At 45.6% G+C, this 27,644-nt stretch overlaps 1 protein-coding gene across 1 annotated transcript in view; it reads right to left on the reverse strand.

Annotated features, from left to right (window-relative positions):
* Window positions 1-339: 339 nt before the first annotated feature.
* GMDS (GDP-mannose 4,6-dehydratase) overlaps window positions 340-27,644 on the reverse strand; it is a 644,755-nt gene continuing 617,450 nt past the window's right edge. The window contains exons 10-11 of the mRNA XM_047101621.1: window positions 1,088-1,156; window positions 340-778 (exon numbers count right to left, since the gene is read on the reverse strand). Coding sequence (XP_046957577.1) covers window positions 716-778; window positions 1,088-1,156 — 132 coding nt within the window. The 3' untranslated portion in view covers window positions 340-715. The remainder of the gene's footprint in view (window positions 779-1,087; window positions 1,157-27,644) is intronic.

Below are 27,644 nucleotides of genomic sequence, written 5' to 3' on the forward strand. Positions count from 1 at the left end.
GAGATGGTGGGAGCCCCGTGGGTTCTAATTATAGTCAGCAGAGAGACCTGAGGGGGTGTGAATGCCTCCTTTCTTCAGGAACTGGGTTTCCAGATCGGCTGGATAGAGTGGCTTATTGTCACCAGAAGGAAAGAAATGTCCCAGGCAGAGCCTTAGGAGAACACTCCAGAGAGGCCAGGCTCAGGCCCAGCAGGGGTCTACCTGCAGGGGCTCTCTCCAAAGGGAGGGAGGCTTAAAGGAAGCTATTTCACTCCAAGGCAAGAATTTGGGTGTTTTTGTTTGGGGGTCCTTATAGCCGCTCTTATACTTCGGGAAAAACATTGACATCGACTCTGTTAATGCTAGTTCATAGAAAGGACATTTTTAATAAAAGAGAAAAACAATTTGAAAGCCCCACAATTTCAGTTGTCTAATGACATAATTTCAAGTATAGTGAACTTGTGATTAAAACATCTTGTTGATTTCACAAAACCCTTCAGAAGAGGCCTCGACAAATGGAAATTGGGCCGAACCCCGGAGTGCCACGTCCCGGCTGCTACAAACCTCAGCCGTCCCACATCCTAACGGCGGGAATAAGGCGCAGTGGCAAGGAGGGTCGCACGGAACGGGCCGGATTCTCCCGCCCCTCCCAGGATCACACCTGCGGCCCCGCACCCGCCGATTCCAAGCAGGGACCGTAGGCCGGCAGGGGCGGCTCGGGGCTCCGCGGTCGCGCTCACGCGTTGGGGTTGTTTCTCATGAGCTCCACGTCGGCGTCCACCATCTCCCTCACCAGCTCCTGGGACCCGAGACACAGGGGGTGGGCGGTGAAGGAGAAGTTTCTGCCACACTCTCCCGGTGACACCTCCACCCCCTGTGGCGCGCGCGGAGCGGCCTCGGCAACCCTCCCTCCACCCTACCCGCCTCCACCCTGCCCCCTCCTCTCCTTCCAAGCCTGGGACACCTCGGGCGCCCGGCGGGGCCCGAACGCTGCTGCTTCGGACGCCTCGCTGCTTCGTCGGGCCGGCCACCCCTCCCGCCCGGCCCGACCCAGCCCAGCCCCGCAGCGAGCGGGCCAGCGGATTCTGCCGTAAAAAAAGGCACTTACATCAAAAGCGACCCGGGGTTTCCAGCTCAGCTTCTGTTTCGCTTTGGTGCAATCTCCTTGCAGAAAGTCCTGCGGGGGGAGGGAAAGATAAAGCAGACGTGAGTCGGGGGCGGCGGCGGCGGCGTCCTTCCCGCTGCTGTCGGCGGGCAGCTCAGGATGCACACGGCTGGCTCCCCGTTTCCCTCCTTTTGGTCCCCGTCAGGCACGCTCAGTCGCGGCTCCCGGAGCCGTAAATCTTGGGAAGGTCGCGTTTAAGAATGCGCTGCACAGATCAGTGCGGACCGTGACAGCGGTTCCGTCCCCAGCTCACGCAGCCACCTCCTCCTGTCCACCCCTCCCCTCCGCGGCGTCCCATTGACGCTAAATGACTTAAAACACACACACACACACACACACACACACCCCAACATGAAGTTGTCAGGGACGCTACTGTGAGAACTGTTTCGAATTACCGCACTTCTCAGGCAAGTAGAGGAGTAAATGAGCAGACGCCTCCTCCCCGCCCCCGCGCTCCGCGGCAGCTTTCCTCTCCGCTGCAGGGCGGACGGCCGTGAGCCCTCCGCGGGCGCGCTCCGACTCACCCCGGAGGCTCCGGGGCTCCGGGGCGCCGGGTCCGCAGCGTGCTGGCGCGCGGCGCTGGGGGACCCGGGACTCCGCGGCGGGGGGCTGGGTAATCCCCGGTCCGCAGAGCTGTTCTTTCCGGGCGGTGGCCTCGAGCTTTCCTGACCCACGGTAAAGACGGGCGGCTCACTGCCATCCAGCACACCCGCGTGCACATAAAACGAAACTGAAGTTTCACGAAGCAATCCTCGCCCTTACTGTCCAGGGGCACGACATACCGTATTTTCTCTTCTGTTCTGTTCTGTCCCATTCCTTAGAAAATAATGATCTCAAGCCACTTCACCTCACGACCCACTAATACGTGCAACCAGCTGTCTGAAAATACAGCTCCGAAGAGCCAGCACCCTGCAGCTTCTTCAGCTCCACCGCACTCCTTCCTTTGCCCAGCGTTCCCTAACTGCTCCGATGGAAGATCAAGTTGATTTTGAAACGACCCTCCAGCTCCTGTACACGAAGCTGACATTTACTTGATCCTTGTGTTTCTCATCCCATCTGACAAGGTCTTATCAAAATATCTATCTATCTATCATCTATTTATAACGCCAAAGACTCAGGTTGGGTCGGCCCTGCTCAGCTTTACCAGTTCAGGCATGGAACTGCTTTAGGAGAGTTTCCATCCACTTAAGAGACTTCCTTAGAAGGAAACTGTCTAATAGAAAACTATAGGGACATGTATAAATCCTGTACCTCAGCCCTCACTCACCCATTTCTTATTATAGATTTCTGGAGACTGATTCGGAAGAACATTGAGATGAGAATTTCAAGAGGATTTGAAAAAAGAAAGGGAGGGAGGGAGAGGGAGGAAAGAAGGAAAGAAAGAAAGAAAGAAAGAAAGAGGAAAGAGACGTACTTTGAAACAGACCATTTTGGGGGGGGGTGAAATAAACATTTAGCTTTGCCTAAATACATGTACAAATGTATTCATCAAACAGTACACAAGATGAGTCCTTAAGACAGAAGAATGTGAAGGTGGTATGACAAAGAGCTGTACTTTAAACAGGATACATACCCCATTGAGAAACTATTTCAGTTATACACAATATTAAAGAACAGCCTAAAACCAGTTACATCAAGTGAAAGTAACAGATAATGAAGCGGCAGCTTGAAAGCCTGCCCACTGATTTTCTTCAGATTCCCTGAAAGGTAGCACGTGTGGGGAGTTTGTTAGAGATTCATGATCAGAAAGGCCACAAAGGGCTGGGCAGAATTGGTGCCCACCTTCACTGAGACTTCCATACTGAAGGGTGTCTGGATGCTACTTCTGAATGAGCATGCAATAGTCCTGCCTTATCCTCAGTGTCACTTTCCATGGCTTCAGTTACCTGCCTTCAACTGAGTCTGGAGCAGGCAAACAGTCAGAAGGTCAGCAGTAGCCTACCCCTATGCCTACGTCATGCACCTCACTGCCTCTCATCACTAGGTATGTTATCATCTCACATCATCACAAGAAGGGTAAGTACAGTACGGTAAGGTATTTCGAGAGAGTGACACCACATTCACATAACTTTTATTATGGGATATTGTTATAATTGTTCTGTTTTCTTATTAGTTATCATTGTTTATCCCTTAGTGTGCCCAATTTATAAATTAAACTTTATCATAGGTGTGTATGTGTAGGAAGAAACATAGTATACATAGAGTTCAGTACTATTGACTGTTCTAAGCATCACTGGAGGTGGGGCTTGGAATGGACCCACCTTGAATAAGGGCGGCAGCGCCCTGTACTGTATGCTTGAAATCGTTCTCTAACAGAGTACATTCAACAACGCTCATTCTCCATCATCCATCATTACTTTTTAGGCTTGAATAAATCAAACTCCCAAAGGCGTTTGCATTTCACAATACAGTGAAGTACTGATTTCCTCTCCAGAGTGTTAAATAATAATAAAACAAGTTATTTCTGCTGGTCCTAACAGTCCACATACAGATTCTTCAGGAAAAGTAGGATACAAAAATTAATAACTGGCAATTTAACACTGCATGGAGTGCTGGAAATATAAGTGGAAAAACAAATTAATTTATTTCTCTTTCCTTTCCCTAAATAAACTTGTATATATTTCCACAATACTTCTCTATTTTACTATAAAAGTCACACAAAGATATTCATTCTTTTTCCCCAGAGAGCTGTGAAATGAAGCAACACAGCCTCCCTCAATTCTATAGCAGTTACATAGCTTGAAGAAACATGGTTATTGTTTAATCACATAACACTTGCTGTAAATCAACCGGCATTGCATAGGATGCAATTCATGGCTCTGAACTTATAGTTAGCAAAACCCTAAAACCCATTTTGGCTTCAAATGATCTCAGTAGGCTTGGGAAAGGGAGCTTTGTATTGTAATTATGTTTCCTGTATTTTTCTACAAGTAGCTCATAATATAAAAACAACTAGGGAACTACAATTAAGGAAAAAGAAAAATGGTTTTCAAAAGCTCAGCAACAGACATTGCTACCATACACTGTAAAAGTATTTCATTGAAACCAGAGACGCACCCAGTTAAACTTCCCAATTTAGTTTTGAGCCCAGCTCCTACATTCCAGTCTAGCAGCTTACTTTAACCTTCTGCCAAGGCTCTGTCTCCCTGAAATTTAATTAGACCAAGAGACCTAGTGAAGGAAGAGGATGAGGTTCCATCAAAACAAAGCAGCAGCTCTCTATGCCAGCTGCTACTGAGCTAACATCTAGACTAGTCCGTGTGCTTTTGCCCCTGTCAACTTTTAGGGAAAGATTAGGGACATCCTAGCTTGTTCACTTCTCCTGAAGGATTTTCTTACTTCTTTCTGTTGGGTCCCTTTAGGGAAAATATATAGTAAATGGTTTAGGCTGCAGGGTTTGGGGCATAAGGTGGACTTAAAGGGTGGGGTGGGGAAAGTGTGGCCCAGGAGTATAGGTGGTTCTGGAATGACAGCAAGGACACAGAAATGCTTCTTTAAATAAGGCTTCTGCCACCGTGAAAAGAAATGGGATTGGGGAAGCTGGATTCTTACAAGAACATCAGGAACTAACCGCTCTTCTCACCGGACTACAGGGGCAATGCTGGGGTGGGGTGGAGAGGGGAAGGGGAGGGGAGGGAGAGGGAGGCAGATAAGGTCACACTACAGTTTCCCTTTACATTTGACAAATCCTCTCCTCTAGGGTGTGATCAGCTCCTAAGGAGGAGAGAGAAGAATGATTCATCTGTTTTGTCCTTTTCTTCTTTTTTGACAGTTCAGTTCCTTCTTTATTTATGGGCTTAAAGTCATAGTATGACAACAGGGGCAAGAGCTGATTAAGGAGATTTTATGTACACTTTCCAAAATGGACTTTCTGCACTGGGTGGTCTGGAGCTTTTCTGAGAGAGAGAGAGAGAGAGAGAGAGAGAGAGAGAGAGAATAAAGCTCTGGGAAAAATTTAAAGCATTTCTATGTGAATATGACATTTCCTGAACTCTGGCTTCTGGTGTCTTCACTGTTTCCATTGCTATTCCTTAGGTGAGCTATACAGTTTCAACATGTGATTTATTATTGTCAAATTCAATTAGGTTTAGCTGAGCATTTTACAGCAGCAAAACAGCATGAGCAAAGAGAAAACGTGCATGTCCAGATGCCCAGAGCCCCCTTATTTTTTCTTGGACTCCCTGCCTACCGTTGACTGGTCAGACCTTTAGGAGCTGTCCTCTGATGGCTCTGTCTAGGCATAAACCCTACAGGCCCAATGCCAATGGCCAGAGTTGGAAACAGCAGCCCAGTAGGAGGGCATGTTTTGCTGCAGCAATTTTTCAGGCTTTCCTGGCTTATGTTCTTGTTATAGTGAACTGATAAAGGGCCAGACCAAATCCTGGAAAAGTCATTAAGCCAGTTCCTGAGCCCACAGTAGTTAACATAAAATCCAGAAAAGGAGAGACCATGCTGTGCCATTATCTTCTACTCTAACTATAGTTCCCTTTCCTCAAATCTCCTGGGTGCCTTTTTATCTCAATCAAGATAACAACGCATCTTTAAATCACACCGGTTAGTCTTCTTTCCTCCCTGCCCCCAATCTTTTTAAAATTTTGATCATCATTTAACACATTAAATGTCTTTGATACCCACCCTCTCTCCTGAAAATCACTGTGGGGAATGCTAATAAATAGATTGACAACATAGGATAACTTCTCAAAATTCATAGTGTAATTTTCTTTGTCTCCCTTTTTCTCTGTGGTTGTGTTGGGGAAATTTAAATATTTATTTCAAATCATGTGTTGGATACCATGTTTCCTCAACAGGTCTGCCTGTGAGGTTTGCAAAGGACAGCTGTTTAGGTGGAGAACCATTTTAAGAGTGTGAGCACTTTTGGCAGGATGTTGTTAAATTTCTAATGTGCATATTGAAAGAAATTGACTCTTGAGTGCTACAAATAAGGAGAAGATGTATAGACAGGGGATGTTAATAAAGAAAACTAAGACTGGTGAAAGCCCTGGTTATATCTTCAAGAATTTAAAATACAGAGCTGTGAGTAACACTGGATATTCATTTCTTCTGCTTTTTTTTTTTAAAGGCAAAATTGAGGAATAGCTTAGGTTCCAAGGGAATAAAAGAATGAAGCAAATTTGGTTCTTGATCTAACTTTATGCTAATGTGGAGTGAGCAGAAAAAGATTACTCTTGGGGAAATGCTTCTTTTTAGAGAAAAAGAAATGCTAAAACAAAACAAAATACCAAAAACCAAAACAACAACAAACTTCAGTAAAATGGAAAAAGCTTTAAAGTTGCCTAGAATATCCCAGTCAAGATTCAAGATGTGCAGCTGGAAGTCAGCAAAAATGGGGTGGGGGAATGAAGACTGAGATTTCCCCCAGAAAGTTTGCAATATAGTATGTCTCTTATTGGGCAAATTTAAACTCTTCCATGCTCACAACTACATCATTTGATTGAAACCTTCCCAGAGACGGAGTGAATCTCAGAGCAGTAAGAAAGGCAGTGGCCTTAATAACGGAACGAACATTTCCCCCTCTCTTCCCTTTTACTGCCATATATCAGCACAAATTGAAGTTGAAGCAAGGCCTCTCCTTTAATGACAAGAGGTGATAAGAGACAAGGAGAAAACAGCAGGCCGTCTCGTCTGCTCAGGAAGCTGGACTCGGTGGGACTGTCCATCAGCAGGAGCTGACAGAATGCCGTCAGACCCCAAACAATGCTTGGGCTCAACCTCAGGGAAATTGAGTCAGTCAGCACTGGCTCTGATGAGCGAAGAACGTACTGACAGTGGAGATAAAGTGGCAAAGGGAGCAAAACTGAGTGAGCAGGCCCTGCATTGTGTCCCTGTCCTCAGTTACCCAGATGGAGGCTGCTGGGAGGCACTCGGCACAGGGTAACACATATATACCCCACACTGAATGCCCTGCAGAGCCCTCACATCATCACCACTGTCACCTCCACTGGTGGCCTTGCATGTGAGCCTGGTTAGTTATGATTCAGGATGTGCTGTACTGACCCCTTGGATGGTGCCTGAGGGGGTCTCCAGGATCCTGTGACCCCTCAGTGATCCCATTAGTCTAGGTTGGGGACCACTTATTTTCAATTGGTAGCATTTATCATTTGGAACCAGGAGCTATTAAGAGCTACTAAACAAAGGGAAGGAAATACTTCTGTGTGTGTATGGCTTAGACACTACTGAAAAATCTATTTAGCATGGTAGAGCTTTCATGGACAGTGAATGAGAACACTGTATTCCTTATGCTCCCACTTGTAAATAAAGCCCAAGGTGGTAAAAGGAAGTATTCACTTTATTAAGGGAGAACCCAATTAATGGCACTTATAGTGCAGCCTACATATAGATGCATCTTTTTAAAAAAATTTTTTTAATGTTTATTTATTTTTGAGACAGAGAGAGACAGAGCATGAACGGGGGAGGGTCAGAGAGAGAGGGAGACACAGAATCCGAAACAGGCTCCAGGCTCTGAGCTGTCAAGCACAGAGCCTGATGCGGGGCTCAAACTCATGGACCGCGAGATCATGACCTGAGCCGAAGTCGAACGCTTAACCAACTGAGCCACCCAGGCTCCCCTAGATGCTTCTTTTTAACATGTGTTCTAAAAATATGGTTAGCACAGAAAGAGAAATGCAGTGGGGCACCTAGGTGGCTCAGTCGGTTGAATGTCCGACTTTGGCTCAGGTCATGATCTTGCAGTTGGTGAGTTCGAGCCCCGTATCGGGCTCTGTGCTGACAGCTCGGAGCCTGGAGCCTGCTTCGGATTCTGTCTCCCTCTCTTTCTGCTCCTCCCCTGCTCACACTCTGTCTCTGTCTCTGTCTCTCTCTCTCTCAAAAATAAATAAACAAAAAAATTTAAAAGAAAAGAAAGAAATGTAGTTAGACAAAAAGCACTCTATAAGACACACTGACAACACAATCATGCAGGAGACATACAGGACTTAACCACACTAATTTTCTTTTAAATAGGTTTTTAAAAATATTGTGGAGAAAGCCCCTTCAGGCAGACATACTTGAGACGTGTAGAGACGAGGGCAGTGGTCCATTATCCTGCATGGAAGGGACATACAGAGCCATACAACGCATGCTATGCTAAGGCCCAGCTTCTCCCCTCATTTGAAGGGGCAGAGGAGCAGGGTGCCCTTACAGCAGGGTCCCAAGAGCTGTCCAGCCATCTGCAGCATCCAGCCCTGAGGGCCTTCAGGGCCTGTCCTGTTCAGACAGGCTGTGAGTGAGCTAGCTGAGCAAAGGAAAACATCTTTCAGAAGCTGTGCTTTGTAGCTTTGGGGGAACTGTCTGTTCATAGGTTGGTGTTAATAGGTTGCTTTAAATAAAATAAGCAATAGGATTTGGGGAATAGGATGTAGGCTTGCATCATACACATTTATGAGGTACTAATGTCTTTCTGTACCTATTCTACATCTACATTGTAATCATAGAGTTAATTTTTGTTGTTGTTTTTAGCTTTATTTCTTGATCCCTGGTGCTTACAGGAGTATCAAGCTAGGGAAAGCTAGATTAAGTACTGTAACTGGAGCCCTCTTGGTTCTGATTTCTTCACTGATCTTCACTCCAAACAGTTGATATGGAGGGGCTGACTCACAGTTGTGATGCAGAGCCAGTTAATGAAAGGGAGATAAGATTGTTAGTGACCTCAGCATTCCAGGCTTCAAAGCCAGCACCATCTTCGATGGAAATTACTGGTTACTGTTAATAACTGGATCTAGGGTGTAAAGATTTACCCATGCTGGTAGGAGGTGACACAAACCCTGAGGAAAGGAGATAAAGCACCTTTAAGTGGACCGATTAAAGATTGTTGTGACCTAATTGGCAAGTGGCACTCTGGAGCACAAGAAGCAGGCTGCCTTTCTTTTGCCACTTAGTACTTTTCAACCTCAAAGTACTTTACATACATCGGCTAATTAAATCTCCAGGCAATCACATTCAAAATGCAACTCAAGAGATCTTGTATCTGTTTCAGGTGCCCATTTCCTAGGGATGAAAGCACTGTACAAAGTATCCATGAGGGTTAAAGCCCAACTCTGTTGTGCAGCTTATCTTCAGCATGCATGTGGTGGGGAGCCACCTTGTCACCAGGGAAGGTACCTTCTCACTTGGGGGAGGCTGACTTGGGTCACAGGAGACCCCTAATAGCAACAGGCGAAGGTGATTTTCCTTAAGCTTGTTCCTTTGCAGTTTGTTAGGAAATACACACTACCCCTTAGAAAAGGTTCTGCCCTCTTTTTGAATATTAGTAGTAAAAAATATTGTAAGTGATATGAATGCCTCCATAACATAGATGGGATATTTTTTCCTTTGGGATTTTTCTCATTTTATATAGTACCATAGGTCACTCAAATTCAAGAAACTCACTTCAGTAGTCCTTCTTTCCTTCCCTCCTTTCAGTCCATCCATCCGTCTGTCTGTCCATCCATTCATCCATCCATCCGACCATCCATCCTCCTCCCAACCAAAATAAAAATTATATGACAGGGTCATTCAAATGTATACCCCCACATTCCTTCAAGCATTCATGCCCTCAGTAACTTAAGAAACTCTAGGATTAACCAGGCAGCTGACTAAGTCCAAATTCTTGTTTTACGGTTGTTTCTCTAGGGACTTTTATATTTGAGGAAAAATTAAGACAAGTATGATGGCATTTGTTAGTAAGGTTTTTGAGAGGTATGGAGAAAAGAGCATTAAGACAAATATTTAGGTTTTTTATGATTTTATCTATCCATTATTTGGTTTCCTATTACCATGGTTAATAGAGAGTTTACCAGGCTTCTGGGTATCTATATCACATGTTACCTGGCATTCTTTCTTTTATATTTTTATAAGAGGAATAGAATCCTATACCTCTATGTATCTATAGAGATATTTAAACAAATAACTTGATTAATGTCACAAAGCCATCTAGTAGTAGGGTTTTGGACTAGAAGTCAGGATTTCTGATACTTAGTCCAGCACTCACAATGCTCAGTGGTACAAACCCTCCCTAAAAAGTACTATAAGCAATATACTTTATGCTTCACTAATTTGAGTGGCACAAAGGTCTCTAAATAATAAAGACTGTAACAACAGATAGAAATATGGAACTATTTCCAATTCATTTTACACTGTTAAGGCTAGCTAGTGTTGCTCTTATCACTGAATTATAGGGAAAGCTATCCTGTTAATTTCTTATAGTTAATATCACAGATGAAAATGTAATCTTTTAAGTGGATTGTCTTATAGTTTTTCTTTGATGCTTGTATGTTACTTTAACCTTGCACTTAACCTTTACTACTATTTTTAAATCGTCATTTTGTTTGAATCACTGTAACCAGAGTACACAGGATTTTGTATTCTACTTTCCCCCAATTATTGTAAACATTTCATAATGCTCTTGATCCTTTGCTGCCAAATGTTTATAGTTTTAGATGCTGGAGAAGTAGCCGTGGACAAGACAAGGCCATGTTCATGAGCTTATGTTCCAGCTGGGAGAGACAGTCAAGAGGACAGGAGATGTGAATAAGACCATGTCAACTACTGAGAGGGTTTGGCAAAGACAGAAGAGAGAGCAAGCTTGATAAAGAGTGGGAAGGCTGGGTGGGGAAGGCCTTCCTAAAGAAGTAACATATGATCCCAGATTTGAATCACAACAAAAAGCTAGTCACAGGAAGTCCTGGGGTAGGAGGGTCTTTCAGGGACACCACAGGTATAAGGACCTTAGGGAGCAACACCGCTGGTCTGAGATGCAGAGAGAAGGCCACTGTGTCTGGGCAAAATGAACGAGGGTGATCAGAGCCCAAGACAAAGTTGGAGAAGTAAAAAAAGGTCAGATCATGCCTGGCCTGCTGGGTAATCCCTATCACAGGGCCCAGGTCTCTCCCAGCAAAGCCGTGTCTTCACAAGACTTTACTCTCTAGTCACAGATTGTGTCGTAAACTATTTGCAGCTGGCCGGCCACAGTCATACAGCTGGTTAACTCAACTTGATATAGCTCACAAGTCTGATTTTCAGATGCCGATGCAATCTTTCAAAGTATGAATGGGACTGACTTTTAGCTAAATGTTTAAAAGGGTGGATGACATATTTTTGCCTGGCATGCTTCAGCCCCTTTGCCTCCTAAAAAAGCTGCCACGCTTTGATTTGTTTGTGCCACCCAACCTAGAACCATCTGGCCACTCTTGAAGGGATTCTGTCCGAGCTATTGCAGTTAAGTCAGGATTATGCTCAGCTGGCCCTGTGGGACATAGGCCCCAAGAAATGTCATGGGGCCAGCAGGCAGGAACCTGGCCTATGAGCTGGCACCTGCTGGGGTATGTGGTAGAAGGGCCGCACCTCTTCTGGCCAAACAAGGACACACTCAACCTCCAGAGGGCTGCAGAGATGGTGCCCCACCCTTCACTTCCTCCTGTGTGAGCAGAATTCTGGCCGGAGTGAAACTCTAACTACAAATACTCCTTGTTGAGAGCTGCCTTCTTTTTCTCCACTAGTTTTCTTTTTTTTTAATTTTTAAATGTATTTATTTGTTTTTGAGAGAGAGAGAGAGAGACAGACTGTGAGAAGGGGAGGGGCAGAGAGAGAGAGAGAGGGAGACAGAATCCGAAGTAGGCTTCAGGCTCCAAGCTGTCAGTGCAGAGCCTGATGGGGGGCTCAAACTCATGAACCATGAGATCATGACCTGAGCCGAAGTCAGACACTTAACCGACTGAACCACCCAGGTACCCGTCCACTAGTTCTCAAGACAATGGGACACAGCACTGAAAGTTGCTTGAGTTAATTTTTTTTTTTTTTTACCAAATTCTATGTCTGTAAAGTTCACTCATCTACAGAGAAAGAACCTAGCTTTGCTTTAAAACGTATAGTCCTTCATCAGCGTACTACCCAAAACACGGAGTTTGGCTTGTGTTCTGAGCCCCTGGAGGCTTCCGGCACTGGGGGCACATGCTCCGTGGGATGTTTTCAGGCATCAGTGTGGGTGCTGTGCTGGACAGGAGCCTGGATCGGGGCTGTGGCAGGAGAGGAGAGCAGCCCAGATGCGGGGAGAGATAGTGAGAGTGAGAAGACTTGCTGAAGGACTGGATTTGGAGGAAAGAGGATTCACAGAGAACTCCTAGGATTTGGGCTTGAATGAGAACCTTTTCATTGCTTTCAAAGACACTATGAATTTACAAACACTACTAGCAAAGTATGAGTGTAACTTTTTATCACAACCTCAATGGCATTAGATTTTATCTCCTTTTCAAGGAAATCTCTCATTTTCATGATTATGAAACAGAGGCTCTTTGAAAAGATTACTTTTGTGAAATTACCTATGTTCTCTTATATCATTCCATGGAACATACTGTCTTGTTTCAGATCTTGATTTGTTGCCAAAGCCTCTTAGCTGAGGAAGTCTGGTTAACTCAGAGAAAGGAGCTCAGTTTCCACAGGCCCCAGCTGTGTTCGTGTGAAAGGAAGGAGAGGGGAAGGCAGCTCACCTTCTTCCATGACCCTAGCTAATGGACAGCTTCAGCTGTGCCTTAGGACAAGCAAGGAAAGGGTTAAGCCAAACTGTGTACACTATGCCCTACCAACCCGTCCCGCTTTTAATCTATGGCTTGTGGCAGGAGGAAGTCCGAGAGGTGGCCTTTCACATGACATCATAAAAGCCTGATTTATCGCCAGCCACCAAACATCTAGAAAATCATAACATCCTTTCAGGAAAATGCAGTGGAAAATAATCAGGTTGACTTTGATGAAAGCTTTGGTGGGGACTCCAAGTGTGACATTCTGCACAGTAACCCTTGGCAGGTGCTCTGTTTGTGCTTGGAGCGGCCTTCACCAACAAAGCCTGGAGTCCGAGTTGCTGGCTGCCCACAGCGGAGCATGGCTTTAATGTCCACAGATAAAACAAGAGTTTGGTTCACACTCTGCTAGCTTGCCTAAGATAACACTTGAGTGTATGTGAAAATGCTTTTGAAATAATAGCTCTATCTGGATGTGGGGAATTATTGATTATAGAAATATAAAGATCATACTCTTCTACATAACCCACCCCTACAGCAGCAATGCCCAACAGTAATAACTTCCTATACTGCTTCTGTTGATTTGCTCTTCTGTGCTTTCCTAGGACTATCTTTAGGACATGACTCTGCAGTTAGAACTTTTTCCTATGTAGTAGTTCCAAAGTAGTGCCCACTGTGGTATCGTTCTTAATAATTAAGGGGGATAAGAGATGACAGAGAAGACACACTCAAAAATGTCAGAGGAAATCAAGGGGTGAATTCCTCTTGCCACAAGGAATCAGTCCCAGGATTATTTGTATCACTATGTTGTTTCTCTTGATCAGTAAGTTGATAAAGCCACCAAACAGGAGCCTCAGTTTCTTTTCTATGCATGATGTACTCTGCAAATAAACACAGGAAAGAGGGACAAAAAAGACTAGAGTATTGGATGGTTCTAGAATTCTGGCCACATCAAGTCTACAAAAGCTCATTGGCATAGAAAGTAGGCCTATCTTTGCAGATTGACACCAACTCTGAAGGTCCTGGCATTCTTGAGTTTGGGGGGGAGAGGAGAGAGGTGTTCCAAAGATTGGGCCAGGACTGACAAAGGGCTAGTCAGGGTTGGAAGGCTGGCAAAATGAAGACTGGGATTCAGTTCTAAGTTATGTTCACTTTGTTTTACTGCTACACCTCAATTGTGTAGGGCAGAGACTTCACAGAATCAAAGGCTCAGGTAAGTAGACACAGCCCTGTGAAGGTTCCTAGAAGGTTGATGCTCAGTGGAGGGAAGAGCCCCCAGTTTGGAGGAGCTCAGAGTCTGGGTCCCAACACCATCAACCTCAGAATGGGTCTCCTACTGCCACATAAGGCAGCCCTAATCACTTCACTGTCAATTCCTTCTGAATTTGATTTCTGAACTGGGAAAGCCTGCCCAAATCTGACCTTCCTGGGATTCTATATGGGGAACTGGAATGATGGGGAGGGAGCAGAGCAGAGAGGTGAGGCCCAGCTCTGGCCCTCCACATGAGTTCCATAATAACTCAAGCTTTCCTCATCTGTAAATGGGCTGGAAGAATTTTAAGGTGCCTTCTCTAAGCTACTGCTTGCCACTCTGCTAGGATTGTTGGTACCTGCACAAGCACTACGTGCCTTGCATCAGTGCCATATGGATCATGTATTGCATCTTCTTGCCTAATGACTGCTCATCATTTCATAGTGGCTGTGGCAGCAGGAGCAGTGGTTCTCAAGTTCTGCTCCAGCTGGGCCCTGGTTTGGCTTAGCCTCAGCACTGCCCTGTGACTTTTGCTCCTGGTAAGCTGAGCAGTGGGGGGAGCTGGTGACTTAGCACACAATCAGATGGCCGAGGCCTATGCTGGCCCTGGTCACCTCTGCCCACAGAGGCTGGGCCCACACTTCCTGGGTGGGTCAGCCCATACTTCCTGGATGGCTCCATGTAGAGAGCACTAGTCAGGAGGCAGGTGACCTGAGGGTACAGGCGTGGTTTTGGTAGTGATGTGTTGCACGGGGCCCAGAGGGAACTATGGCTTCAAACATTCCCCATGAAAACATCCCTGAACATTTGGGGAGCTTTTCAAATAACCAGCCAGACTGAGTGCTTCAGCTGTCTTGTGGCTGTAAAGTGAATACTTGCAGTATCTTATTGCCCAGGGCTATGCATGTCACTGAGACACTTGCCTGATAAATAGTGGTGAAAGTGGGGGAACAAATCTACCACTGATGCAAATCCTAATCAAATGGCTTGGCCTACTGGAGACTGTTGCTGGGTTAGGAAGCTTCTACTCAGGGGCCTTTTAAGAGAGGTTCCCTCTTCAGTGGGCCAATGAGCCACCTCCACGCCCCAGCTCTGACCATTCAGGACTTAGACATGAAGTGCTTCTGGCTGTCATTCACTCCAGAAGTCCATAGAGGCTCTGAGACCTATTACTAGTTTAGGGGTGGGGAAATTGGGAAATGCTTTGAGCTGGCAATAACAACACCTATTAATTGGGCCCCTTGCTTGAGCCATGTGCTAAGCACTTTACATACCTCCTACTGTTAAACTTTCTAACAGTCCTGTGTGCTCCATGAGGAAAGTGAGGCTCCGGTAAATGCCCACTGTCAGTTTGTGGTAGAGCCTGGATTGAAAACCAGGTTTCTGTGACCCCAGACCAGGTAATTAGCCCATTTATCTACACTCCCTCCCTTCTCCCTCTCTGTTTAGTATGTGGGCTGACAGTTGAGGTGTACAATACACCAAGTCACACATTCCCATCAAGCAGCTGTTCTTAATGAGGATGAAGTGCCACCCTAGAGAATTTGTTGAAGACATAATAGAAGGGGAATATACTTTCACTTCACTAGAGGTCCAGAAACACTAAAACTGTTGGTTAGACTGCCTGCGTGGGTTGTACACTACAGCAGATTTAGGAGTGGAAACCTGAGTCAGAAAAAAAGGAAGCATTATCAGGAGACACCACACTGAAATAAGCACATGGCTCTTGATGTCAAAACAGCACCTTCTGAAAAACTTTGACACAGCCATGGATTGTAGAGCAAAAGCAAATTCATTGTTTTCCCTCAGCTGGAGGTGAAAGGTTTTATAGGGGGAACCTCAGATGAAGAAGTATTTTGTTTTGGTTCATATGATTAATGCAGTTTTCTAAGAAAAAACAACCATCGGCTCCTCAAGCTCCATCAGGAATGGTCATGATAATGGACTTTGCAGGTAGCTAAAACATAGACCAGTGGGCAACTGCCTGTGGAAGGATTCTTCCTCATCTGTACCCCGCTGACACTACCAGGCCATGAGACTCCCAGTGGACTTCCTCTGGCAGAACCAGGCTCTGGGGCGGAATCTTCTAGGAACTGTTGGCTTTCTAGGACCACAAGGAATACTAAGAGATGCCTGACATGGGAACTCTGTGAGTTTGGGAAAGTTCCAAATGGCCTTTCCTCAGTATCTGACCTCTGTGGAATACCCTTTTCTATGAAAAGACTTCAACTCACAGAATTCAAAAGAGTTGTCCAGTCTTATTTATGCCACTGCCATGACCATAACTAACAGAAATGCAACTCTTCCTCAGGGTGTATATCTTTTCAGGTTCAGGGTCTGGATAGTGAAGGAGATTACTACTGGAGCGAGTCTGGAGAACACGTGGTATCTAAAGACTTTATCCAAAGTGACTTAGTTCTGGAGTTTGGACAGTGAGAGTTCAGAAAGAAAGGGATGTCTCTGTTTATCACCGTCATGGTGATAGTAGTTACAATGGTAATATTTATCACATAACAACAGCTGCATCGTGCTTTACTATTAGGACCTCTTGGCCTATTTTCTGTAAATGTAATGTAATGTAATGTAATCCTGGCAACATTAAGGCATTCTTGCGCTCAGTAGCCATAATTGCTGGTCCTTGAGACGATCAAGGTCCAGTGATGAAGACTAGTGAGCTCATGGCATTATCATCTGATGCGTGCCACAGCAAAGAGTGAGCGACACGGCAGATGGGCAGAGAGGGAGGCCATGTGAGTGTAGGGAGTAGAGAGAGAGTTGAGACCTGAAGAGCAACAAGAAAGGGGAGGAGAATGAGCATTAATGGTGAGACTGAAAAGTACCCTGTGTAAGTATGTCACCATGGCACCTGTACAAGTAAATGGGAGGACTCTCTCAACATTTTCCCTCTAGAAAAGGTGCTAGGGTGAGCTACTCTCACAGTGGGCCAGAGGAGGGGACTGCAGCCCATCGGGGACCAAGGCCTTCAGAAACATTTTCAGAGCAAATGCTCCCTGAGCTGGGTCATGAAGAATGAGTGGGAGGGAGGATGGTAAAGGGCAAAGGTAAAGACAGTGTAGGTGTAGGATCAGGAGCTGAAAGGCACAAAGGTGTTACAGAATCTTCCAAGAGTTGCAGTTTGGTATGGCTGGGGGCAGGCTGGCATGGGATTCCCACCTTGTGCTGGGTATGGACCCCAGGCACACAGCAGTCAGGGCTCGTTTAGCATGAAATCTGCAGTTGGACCTTAGCTGAATCCCAATACTGTCACTTACTACCTGAGCCTCAGTTTTATGACTTATAAACCTGTTAAATTATATCTTCCAATAATAAAGACCAGAGACCGTAAGTGCTTAGAGCAGTGCCTGGTGTTGAGCAGACGGCAGCGACTGTCAGTGCATAACGTTAGGGCTCCACCAGGGCCTGGAGGATCTGGCAAGATGCCTTGGGGGCCATTCCAAGCCTAGGGGCTGGTTCTCCAAAGAGTGGGCCCGACATCCCTCCACCAAAACTTCTGACTGCAGCAATGGGCAACCCCCTTTCATCATTCTGTTAGTTCCCTATAGCCTGTGACGTTCTTCCTCTTCCTCTTCATTTATTTCGACTATACCCCTGTAAAACATGTGGGACTTAGGGACAGAGAGACTCAGGTGGAAAATCTCATTTGTACCACAACCTGGAGCTGGGGAAAGGATGTGATGTTTTGCGTGTTTGTCAGATAAGGCCCTCCACACATGCTCATTCTTCTCCCCTCTTCAAGTCCTAACTGACTCCCTACTCCCTGAACTCATTCCAACCTTCTCCCCACCCCACCCCATTATACCTAATCTGCCTTTGTATTCCCACAGCACTGTTCCAGTGCTGCGAACATAGCAGCCAATGAGACAGGCAGTGCACATTCTGTTGTGGGGGTGCTGGCAGTAAACAAACCAGCAGGGAGGAAACCAAGACCATGATGAAAATGGTTCCTGTGTCAGGAACACAGACCAGGTGACGTTTAAGCAGAGTCCTAACTACAAGGAGGAGCCAGCTATGGGAGATCCTGGGGAAGCATTTCAGATGGGGGATGCAGCTTGGGCTAGTGCCCTGTGGTTGTAGGGAGCTGGCTAGTCAGAAATCCCAGAATTTTAGAGTGGTCCATGAGCATGGGGTAAGGTAGACTGTTACAGGTGGCAGTGAATCCAGGATGTAATAATTTGGAGCTTCAAGAAAGATCCCTGGATACATTTCTTCCTCTGGGTACTCGTCAGACCCTCTGCCTGCAGGTGGCCTCAGGGATTCACTTGGGGAACCTGTTGGCCACCTAGGGACTGGTGAGCGGATTGGACTCATTTTAGGGGTCCTGGGAAAGGGATGGAGGCCAGAGCAGCACAGACAGCCTCTGTCAGGAGTTCCAAAGCCCAGGGGCTTCCTTTTAGGCTGTAGGTCCTCATCCATTCGTAGGCACCCTGGAGTTCTTGGAGGAGGAGAGTGGGATCTGATATAGTAAGTTCTTCTGGGATAACCTATGTCACTGTCACCAAATTACCAAAAATAAATGGAGGGAAATACTGTGTGCCAATTGATGGCACACAGAAAGTGTCGCAGGGTCATGGAACAGAGAAGGTCTTTCAGGAGAAAAGATTTACCTTCTTCCTGTCAAAGGAGGGAAATATCTCAATGATGGTCAGGGCACCTCAAAGCCTAGTAAGTGCCTGCCTTACTCGAGCCAGTGGCAGAACCTGAAGGGCCACTTTGATCTTTATCGGGTGACTCAGCGCTTCTTGCACCACCATCCCTCTGACTGGAGCACTGGAAAAGTCACCCTATCCAAGGAGGCACAGAGGGTAGAGGAGGAAAAGACACATGAACCATCCTGGCAGATGAGCTCAGTCCTGAAGGCTCAGCATCACGCTTTAGCAGCCCAGTGCTTACACCTCATTTCTCTTGAACAGTTTCTTTCTTTCCTATCCTTTTCTCTCTCTTTTCCCCCTGAAGGAGTCATTTATTTTAAAGGAAAGTCTTTTAAATATTGGCCAACATTCTGTTTAATATTTTATATATGTTTGGGGGGCTCCTTGTATGTCTCTGGCTTACCCTCCTGAAGGGGAGATAGAAATGCTGCCAATAACTCAACACATCTTTTTTCCCAAAACACATTAGACAGTTCCTCAGAGCCCCAAAGAAGGCCCTGACTTGGCCTGCCCCTTTGGGATTTCCTGCCCTTTCTCGTTGGTTACCAGCTGAGAAAGCACACCCTGGCACTTTGTACCCCCAACCACTTTTTCCATTTTGGCCAGTTCTCTCTGCTTGGAAGTCATGCTCCTTAGACAATGGTGGACAGAAGGGGCTTCATTTCTGTGACACCTGGGTCATTTCAGCATGTTTCCTTGTCATTGGTTCTATAACTGTTCTTCTGGTCTGTCTGAAATTTTTGGTTTTGTGGGGGAGAAAATAAATTTCTCCTTTTATATCTTCAAAATACTCCCCTCTCCTAGGTTAAGGCCAATCCAATGTGGCCTTGTTCTTTGGACTAGAGAACTGGGTTTCCTGATGACCATAGTCTCGAGTTATAAATGAAGTATGTTTACTCATCTTTACGAACAGAAACACAGTGTAATATCTTGACTTTATAAAACCTGCCTTCATGACCTGCTGGTAGTGTCTATGTGAAAGATGTAGGGTGCCAGCTGTGCTGGTCCTGTCAGCAGGTGGACAAGCTGGGGCCCAGAAGGGACTGTCCCTAGAGTCCTACAGGAAGTTAGCAGGATGCAGTGGTACTCAGGGCAGGATGGGTCTCTGATCCTAATGCACACCAGGAACAGCCAGCCACATGTAACCCCTTACCTTTATTCCTCACATAGACCCTTCCTCACTTTGAGCTTTTTCTTTTGTTATTTAATTTTTTTCCTGTTTTGGAATAGTTGCTTATGGGGACTCCTCAGGGGCTTTTAGCCACCACCTCTGACCCTGAAAGAGTGGATCCAGCTACATCCTAGGGATGTCTGCTGAGGAGGTGGGCATCAGCCAGATCAAGTGGGTACTTGCTTTCATTCTCTTATCTGGTTGCCCTTCTCTATCTCTGTCTCCTCAGATAACTTGGTGTTCCTCAACAAATTCTGTGGATTTTGTTAAAAGTGGAATTGGTGGGATCCTTAGATAGGCTGAATGAATCAGAATTCCCGAAGGGGACCCTCAGCAAAAGTGTGCTAAAATCACTTCCTCAGACCTGTATGCATTTTGGGGGGTTATTCAGCTTGGTATCCCTGGGACCCAGTCCACTTCTGGGTACACAAATGGGTATTAAAAGGAAAAACAGTCTCTCTCCTTGGAATGTAGCCCAGACTGTCCAGTGTAGCCAGACACTTCACGACTGCCCTACCCCTTGAGGTTCTCAATTACTTCCATCACCAAATGGCTCCCAAATTGCTTAAATGAGGCAAGTGGAGCCTGCAAAAGTCCTTTTGAAACACTGAAGAGCACAAAGAAGAACATCCTGAAGGCGAGCCTTCCCTGGAGATCACGTTCTGACTCTGCCTCAGCAGACCTGCTCCCAGGGCTCACAGCCCCCATCTAGCCCCCAGCTTCCCCAGATAGCTACCCTTCTGGGCCCAAGGCCCACACCCACGCATTCTGCTGGGTCCTGACTTTTCCTGGCAATTGGGAGCTCCTCCCTGGATGCCCTCTATGCCCGCTGGGCCTGGCAGGCCCACGTCCACAGCACCAACATGCAGCCTGCAGCCTCTAGTCTGATGATTTGCTGCCCTTTCCCCAGGGATGCTTACCTGCCAGGTAAGACCCTGATTCCACCTTGAGGAAATGGGTGAGTTACGGCATGCATGGGGGTACCACTATGTTGTGGGTGCCTACTACTACGGCTGTGACTGGGGCCCTGTCAGCTGAACTGGTAAATTACCACTGTGATCACCTCTGCCAGGCTTCTGACTGTCTCCCCTCAACATGCCCTGCCCCCCAGCTTTCCTGCTTCTCCTCTCAGTTTCCAGAAACAGGGCCCACAGAGCAACCAAATGGCTTCTCCAGTAAGCTCAAGGCTTTGTCACTGACTGTCCTTTGCTCCTGCTCTCCTCACCACTTTGTATGTCATTTCCTGTGCTGTGTCTTCTCATAGTGTCACTGCTGTGCCAGTGCTGCCACATGGGTGAAAGTCTCCCAGGGCCCTGCACCCATGTGTGGGTGTGGCCCCCCCACAGCTCTACCCACCCCATAGTGCTTCCATGCTTTGTGCCAACACCCTTTCTATAGCTGCCACCTCTGCACACTCGCTATGCAGCTTCCGTCTATGACATCACCTCATTTTTCATTTTACGTGCTGGATATCATCTCCGTTTTGCAGATGAGGAAACTGAGACTGACAGAGTTGATGAGTCGGGGTGGAGGAGAATGAGCTTCAAACTCTCGCCTGCTTTACACCTAAACTCTTGCTCTTAACCACTGAGCTTCTTTCCCGCAATCGAATGGAAGCTCCACGTGGGCAGAAAGTGTTTCTTGCCCATTTGCAGGGACCTGGGAAGTGTGCGGGATGGCCTCCTGCGTACAGGCCCTTGAAGTACAGGCCCCTGAAGAAGTCTTCCCCTGGTTCTCTCTGTTACAGTGTCCTCTTAATGTCCCTTCTGTCCCTTGCCACAGTCTGTAATTACTTTGTCAATTAGTTTATTGTTCTACTGTCAGCCTCCCTAAAATGTAAGCTCCATGAGGGACAGAAGTGTGTCTTTCTCATTTACCTCTATCTTCAGGATCTAGTACTGTGCCTGGCACACAGGAGGCACTCAACGAGTATCTGTCGAATGGACACAGGAATGCTTAAAACCAAAGTCAGTATTCCCCCCCCTGCTAAATACACCCGTCCCCTTTCCTATTGCATTGTAACCATTAACACCGCCTCCTTCTCTTAAATTTCTGGTCAGCTTTTAGCTGTTTCTTCTATATTTTCCACACATCATTCATTTCCAAACCTTATTGCTGTCAGTTTTCCCTTTCATGGCCTTCAGATCACATGTACGTGGATGACGACAGTCCCCTTCTTTTCACAGACCAGTGTTTCCCTGGCTTCAGGGTCCCTTCTCTCTCTGAGATGTGGCTCATTCTTTCAGAAGCTCTTTGTGACATTCCTTCAGTTAGAAATCTCAATTACTTGCCAAATAAAATCCAAATTCTCTCTCTGACTTCCAATTATCTTTGAAGATTTAATCCCAACCTACATTTCCAGGTTTATTTCCCATTCCTTTCCAAATATTCCCTGCATTCAGGACAAGTCAGATCAATCAGGAAGCACACATATGCTGAGGACTCCCCTACCTTCCCAAATGTAGAAATTCAATGAAGAAGCATTAATTGCATGCCTACCACATTCCAGGTACTGCATGCTGAACATACACAGCTAAATGCCATGAGGCTGGAGCGGGGAGGTTAATTCACAAGCTAGGTCAGAGACAGCCTGTCCCCCAAGCAGACCACCCTGATGGCTCCCTTGGGCATGGGCAGTCAGGTCTCCTGTTCCTTCTCTGGTCTGGCTGGGCAAGAGGTGAGTAGGAAAGGGCTCTGCATAAAGGTGACAAAACCTGGTAGGAGGAGCTCAGCAGGTGCCAGAGGGACAGGACCTTGATCCCTCTCCCGAGGGAACCAATGTTCCACACGGAATAAGAACCAGGGACTTTGGAGAACCAGCTTGTCCAATATGTGATTTTAGACTGGCTTATTCATAGGGCACTTGGGTGGCTCAGTCGTTTAAGCATCTGTCTCTTGATTTGGGCTCAGGTCATTATCTCACAGTTTGTGTGATCCAGCCCTTCGTGGGGCTCTGCTCTAATAGCATGGAGCCTTCTTGGGATTCTCTCTCTTCCTCCATCTCTGCCCTTCCCCTACTCATGCTCTCTCTCAAAATAAATAAATAAACTTAAAAAAAAAAAAACCCTGGCCTACTCATTAAGATATAGCTTGTTTGCCAAATTCTTGAAATTACAGAACACCTTATTTGCTATGTCATGTGGAGAATGGAAGATACAGGAGACCCAGACAAGGTTGGAGAGTCCAGGAGAAGCAAGGGCATCCCTGAAGCCAGGTAATTCACACAAGTGCTGGGAGAAACACTGTGTTGCCTTCAGCATGCAGGGACAAGAATTCGAGCATTTTTTTCCCTTTAAAATCTTAAAAACAGTCCCCAGTAGGCTGATGAGTCTGGAAGCATCCAAGTGGCTGAGACTCTGGTTACCAAAATAAACTGCAGTGCCTCTAGCTGTACACAGAATGGTAGGGGAGACAGTTCCATAAGCCAATAACGGAGCTCAGTGACAAATGTCATTAGGGGGGACAGTGGAGGAAAAAAAGGAGGAGAGATGAGTACCCATTCTTTCATGGGACAGACAGGGCTCTGCAGGGGAGAGGGTGTCTGGGCTGAGTCCTGCAGAATCATGGAAACCTTCCATGGAAAGCCGGGGTGGGAAGGACAAGCCATTCCCTCTATTTGGGATGTCCTTCTCTCCATCTGGACCCACTCACATTATACCCATCCCTCAGGAACCAGCTTGGATGCCACCTCTTCCCAGAGCACACTGATCCTAAGTGATCTGGTCTTCCTTCAAACTCAGGCAGCTCTAGGCTCTTCCCACTGACATGACTGGGTTCCCCACATCCTTGTTGTTGATGTGCAAGGAGGCTGTACTTGCGGCCTCTTCTGGATGGGAAAGGAACTCTTATCTTACTCATTACCACCCTATCCATACTGCCTATGAATGCCATGTATTCTGCCTGCAGTGAGTGCTCAAGATATATTTACTGAAAGATTATCAGAGTCATTGTTTTAAGCTCTTTCCTCTGGTTTGATGAGAACAGGCCTGGAGCTCTATAATTTGGGCAATGGTTCATTATATTCTCTCTTTTCAGGATTTTCCTACTATTCTTTCAAAGTGACAATATAAGCAGTGTAGTTATTCTGCGTGAATATCACAGGAAGTCACATCTCTAACATACCTGCACATTTCAGTAGTTAGTTTGATCTGAAGAAAACCTTTCTCTCCAATGCCATGCTTTCTGAGTTTCTTACTTATTTGAAACTGCCTATGGAGCTGTATTCAGTAACACAGGAGGTTCTATAGGTTATTTTTACATCACTATTGAGGGCTGCTCCATAAGGTATGGCTTAATTTTGTAACTAGGAACACAATGTTACTGAATTTATATGAGAAAAACACACAAAGCATCAGTCCTGCTCACCCTTATTCCTTGCTAATATAGCGAAGAAAGTTTTGAACGAATTCTAAAAATACACAATTAAATTTTCACAAGGAGAAGTGTGACTCTTGCCTCCTCCATAAAAATGCAAAGCTGTTTTGCACAAAGAATTGTCAGATCCGTTAGTTTCATGATACTTTAATTCATAGGTAGCTTAGCTAATTACTACTCCCAAATAATGAAACATTGCAACTATTAATAATTTTAAATAAAATCATTCTTGTAAAATGGCTGCATTTTATCAGTCTAAGTATAAAAATATTGTGGTGATCATTGGCTGCTGCCTCCCTATTTAATATTTCTGCTGGCTGTTGCAGAGCTCTTGATGATAAAGCATCTAAAACATAAACAGTCTTCTCTTTAGAGTTCTTCTTTGAATTTATTGCTCTAAATTTCCAGATATAATGGCCATAAAGGCAACACTAAACAGAATCAGAACTAAAGAGAACATGAGCTTTTTTTTAAGGCAAGCTTTCAAAATACACAAATGTAATTATAATTCTTATTTTTTAAAGTTTTAACTTAGAGGGGCGCCTGGGTGGCGCAGTCGGTTAAGCGTCCGACTTCAGCCAGGTCACGATCTCGCGGTCTGTGAGTTCGAGCCCCGCGTCAGGCTCTGGGCTGATGGCTCAGAGCCTGGAGCCTGTTTCCGATTCTGTGTCTCCCTCTCTCTCTGCCCCTCCCCCGTTCATGCTCTGTCTCTCTCTGTCCCAAAAATAAATAAACGTTGGAAAAAAAAAATTAAAGTTTTAACTTAGAGTATTGTTACAGAATACCGTTCACATGCTAGGTAGGTTTCAGATTATGTGAAATATCACTTGTCATAAAATTGGGTTTCACTGATGCAGGTATGCATTAACCCTTTCTGGCAATTAAGGTCCTGTTTTAGAATAACATTGTGATGCACTCTCAGAAAAATAAACCTGGGTACTAGGAAGAAATGAGACTATCGCACTGTAGGGTTTTTATTAGTCTTGCCATTACCCACCTCAATCCATGTTTCAAATGTGCATCATTCACTTCTTAACAGATGAGAAAGCTCAATCTCAGAGGTCAATTTGGAAAATCAGACTGATGATTTCTCAATCTCAATTTAACATGTTATATTTATGTGCTATGTGCCAACAACATTAAAGATATAACATTGTGCATCTAGCTTCTTTTAGAGCACATACAATAATACATTTTAATTTTCCTAATAATGCACCTATTAAACTAAGATTCCTAGAGGAACCGAAATCCTCTACCATTGCACCTTGTAACATGAAAGCACGTTACACAAGGTACAAATGCAATAGATCTAAATGTTCTTTCTCTAATTACTACATCTTGTTTATTATGTGCAGGCCAAAGGGCATTTTTTTCTTTTGCTACATTCCAACTCATTCTCAAACAAAAGGCCAGTTACCACAGGTTATTCTTTCTAAACCATCTCTTCTCTATTTCTGAAGAAAAGTTTATTGCATCCTTCTCTAATAAAGACATTTTTACTGTGCTTCCAAGATATCTCTTAGATGTTACACTCCTAATTCCTCTTTCAGAAAACAGTTCTAACATGCTTTATTTCTTTATGTGGGTGCCCAGTTCCTGGTTTCATAGTTCCCCAAATTCATTTATCAGAGAGCCCTAAAAAGAACACAGTGAACTTTCCAGCACGTCTCCTGGCCAAGTGAATCTGAACCTCACCTTATGAAAAAGGTCCTCCAAGTAGCTACCTAGTTGTCTGACCTTAGCGAGTCACACTTCCGTGTGGCCTCGGTTTCTTCAGCTGTGAAGCAGCAGGGATGGGTTTCACGGCTGAGGCCTCTCTCGGTGCTCCAGCTCCAAGACTGCAGCCCCTTCCTTTCCCTGTCTTGTTTTGTGGAGCCTGGTGTCGATGAGTGCACTTGTAGCACAAGGAGTTTTAACTGTCAACGCAGCTGTGAGCCCAGCAAAGACTGAAAGGATTACCTTTTTTGCACCCGGTGTTTACAACTGTCCTCTGACAGCACTCTTAATGATCAAACTCCATGTCAAGAAAAAAACAAATAGTAACTATACATTAATTTCTTTCTTTTTATAAAAAAAAATTTTAGCGTTTATTTTTGAGAGAGAGAGAGGAGAGAGAGAGAGAGAGAGAAGAGAGAGACGGCACATGCTCACATGAGTAGGGGAGGGGCAGAGAGAGGGAGAAAGAATCTAAAGCAGGCTCTGAGCTGAGTACAGAACCTGACATGGGGTTTGATTGCACGAACTGTGAGATCATGACCTGAGACGAAACTAAGAGTTGGACGCTGAACTGACTGAGCCACCCAGGTGCCCCGATTTCTTTCTTTAAAAATGGGAAGAGGCTCCTTTAAGTGCTGCAACCCTCTTCCCGAGTGTCCCATTGATGGCTTGTGACAGTGGCACCTATTTAAGAATATGTGAGATATGCCACAGTACATTAGTAACCAGGCAGAACCCGAAAGGCTCCAATTCTTCTTTCATTGTAATTTCCAAGTAGGTTAAAATACAAGGACAGAGGGAAAACCCCTCTTAACTCACTATCTACTAATTAAATGTTTTATAGAATTATGGCAGTCTTGTTAGATTGGGGAAAAAAATGAACAAGTGAATGAAACAGAAAACTACCTAGCAACCTTGCCATGCCTCTCTGGGGAGGCGGGACCAGCTCCACAGTCTGTGACAGAACCAGATCAACAATGAAAACTGGTGAGTGGCTTTCTTGGACTCTTCACAGGATGAAAACTAAGCTTGGTATTAAACACGTACATGTTTCCCTTTGAGTACCTTATCTCAATAATTATGGCCATGCTGGTTTCACCACCATTACCAGTGTGCACATTCCCCTTAGATCTAATCGGGCAAGGAGACACTTTGGGGCTGGCTGACTTGTGCCTGCTGCAGCATGTAGGCAGCAGCCCACACTCATCCCCGTGGCTTGTTCTCATCCTGTCTTAGCTCACTCCTGTCATGCAGGTTAGGGACACTTAAGGACTAATTCAAAGAGTCAGGTTGATCTAAAGGAGTGTACTGGACTGACCTGTGAAGGCCCAGTGCAGTTTTCTCCCAAGCTGCCCTATGCTCATGTTCTTCGGTTTGCATTTCTGATTTTTCCAGGCAAGGGACAGAGAAGTGAAGCTCCTGGAACTAACTCCCTTCTAAGATGCTCCACGAGCCTTGATTTCTGGGTCCTGTGTCACCCACACTCTAACTATGCTGTGTGCACACCTCCTTGAAGTAAAAGAGCAGCTGAAGATGTCTGTGATTAGGGGTTAGAACACCCATGGATCTCTTGCCCAGGAGATCTGAAGCCAGGATGCAGCTGAGGCCAGATGTGTTACTCCTCCTTCATCCTGACCCTGGAGAAAGTGGATGTAAATGCAGGCTTTTAGGTCGTGGTATATAGGTGTCACTGCTCAGTTTTTAATGTTTCTGGGACCATCTCTCTGCACCTACCTGTTTGTCTTTAGATAGAAGCCATGATCTCTGCCTCATAGAGTTGTAAGGAGGACTAAATGAGATAATGTATTTG

This window comes from Lynx rufus, unplaced genomic scaffold (assembly GCF_022079265.1).
Source record: "Lynx rufus isolate CCGP_SWC_20201006 ecotype Redwood Valley unplaced genomic scaffold, mLynRuf1.p SCAF_6, whole genome shotgun sequence".
Taxonomy (NCBI): Eukaryota; Metazoa; Chordata; class Mammalia; order Carnivora; family Felidae; genus Lynx; species Lynx rufus.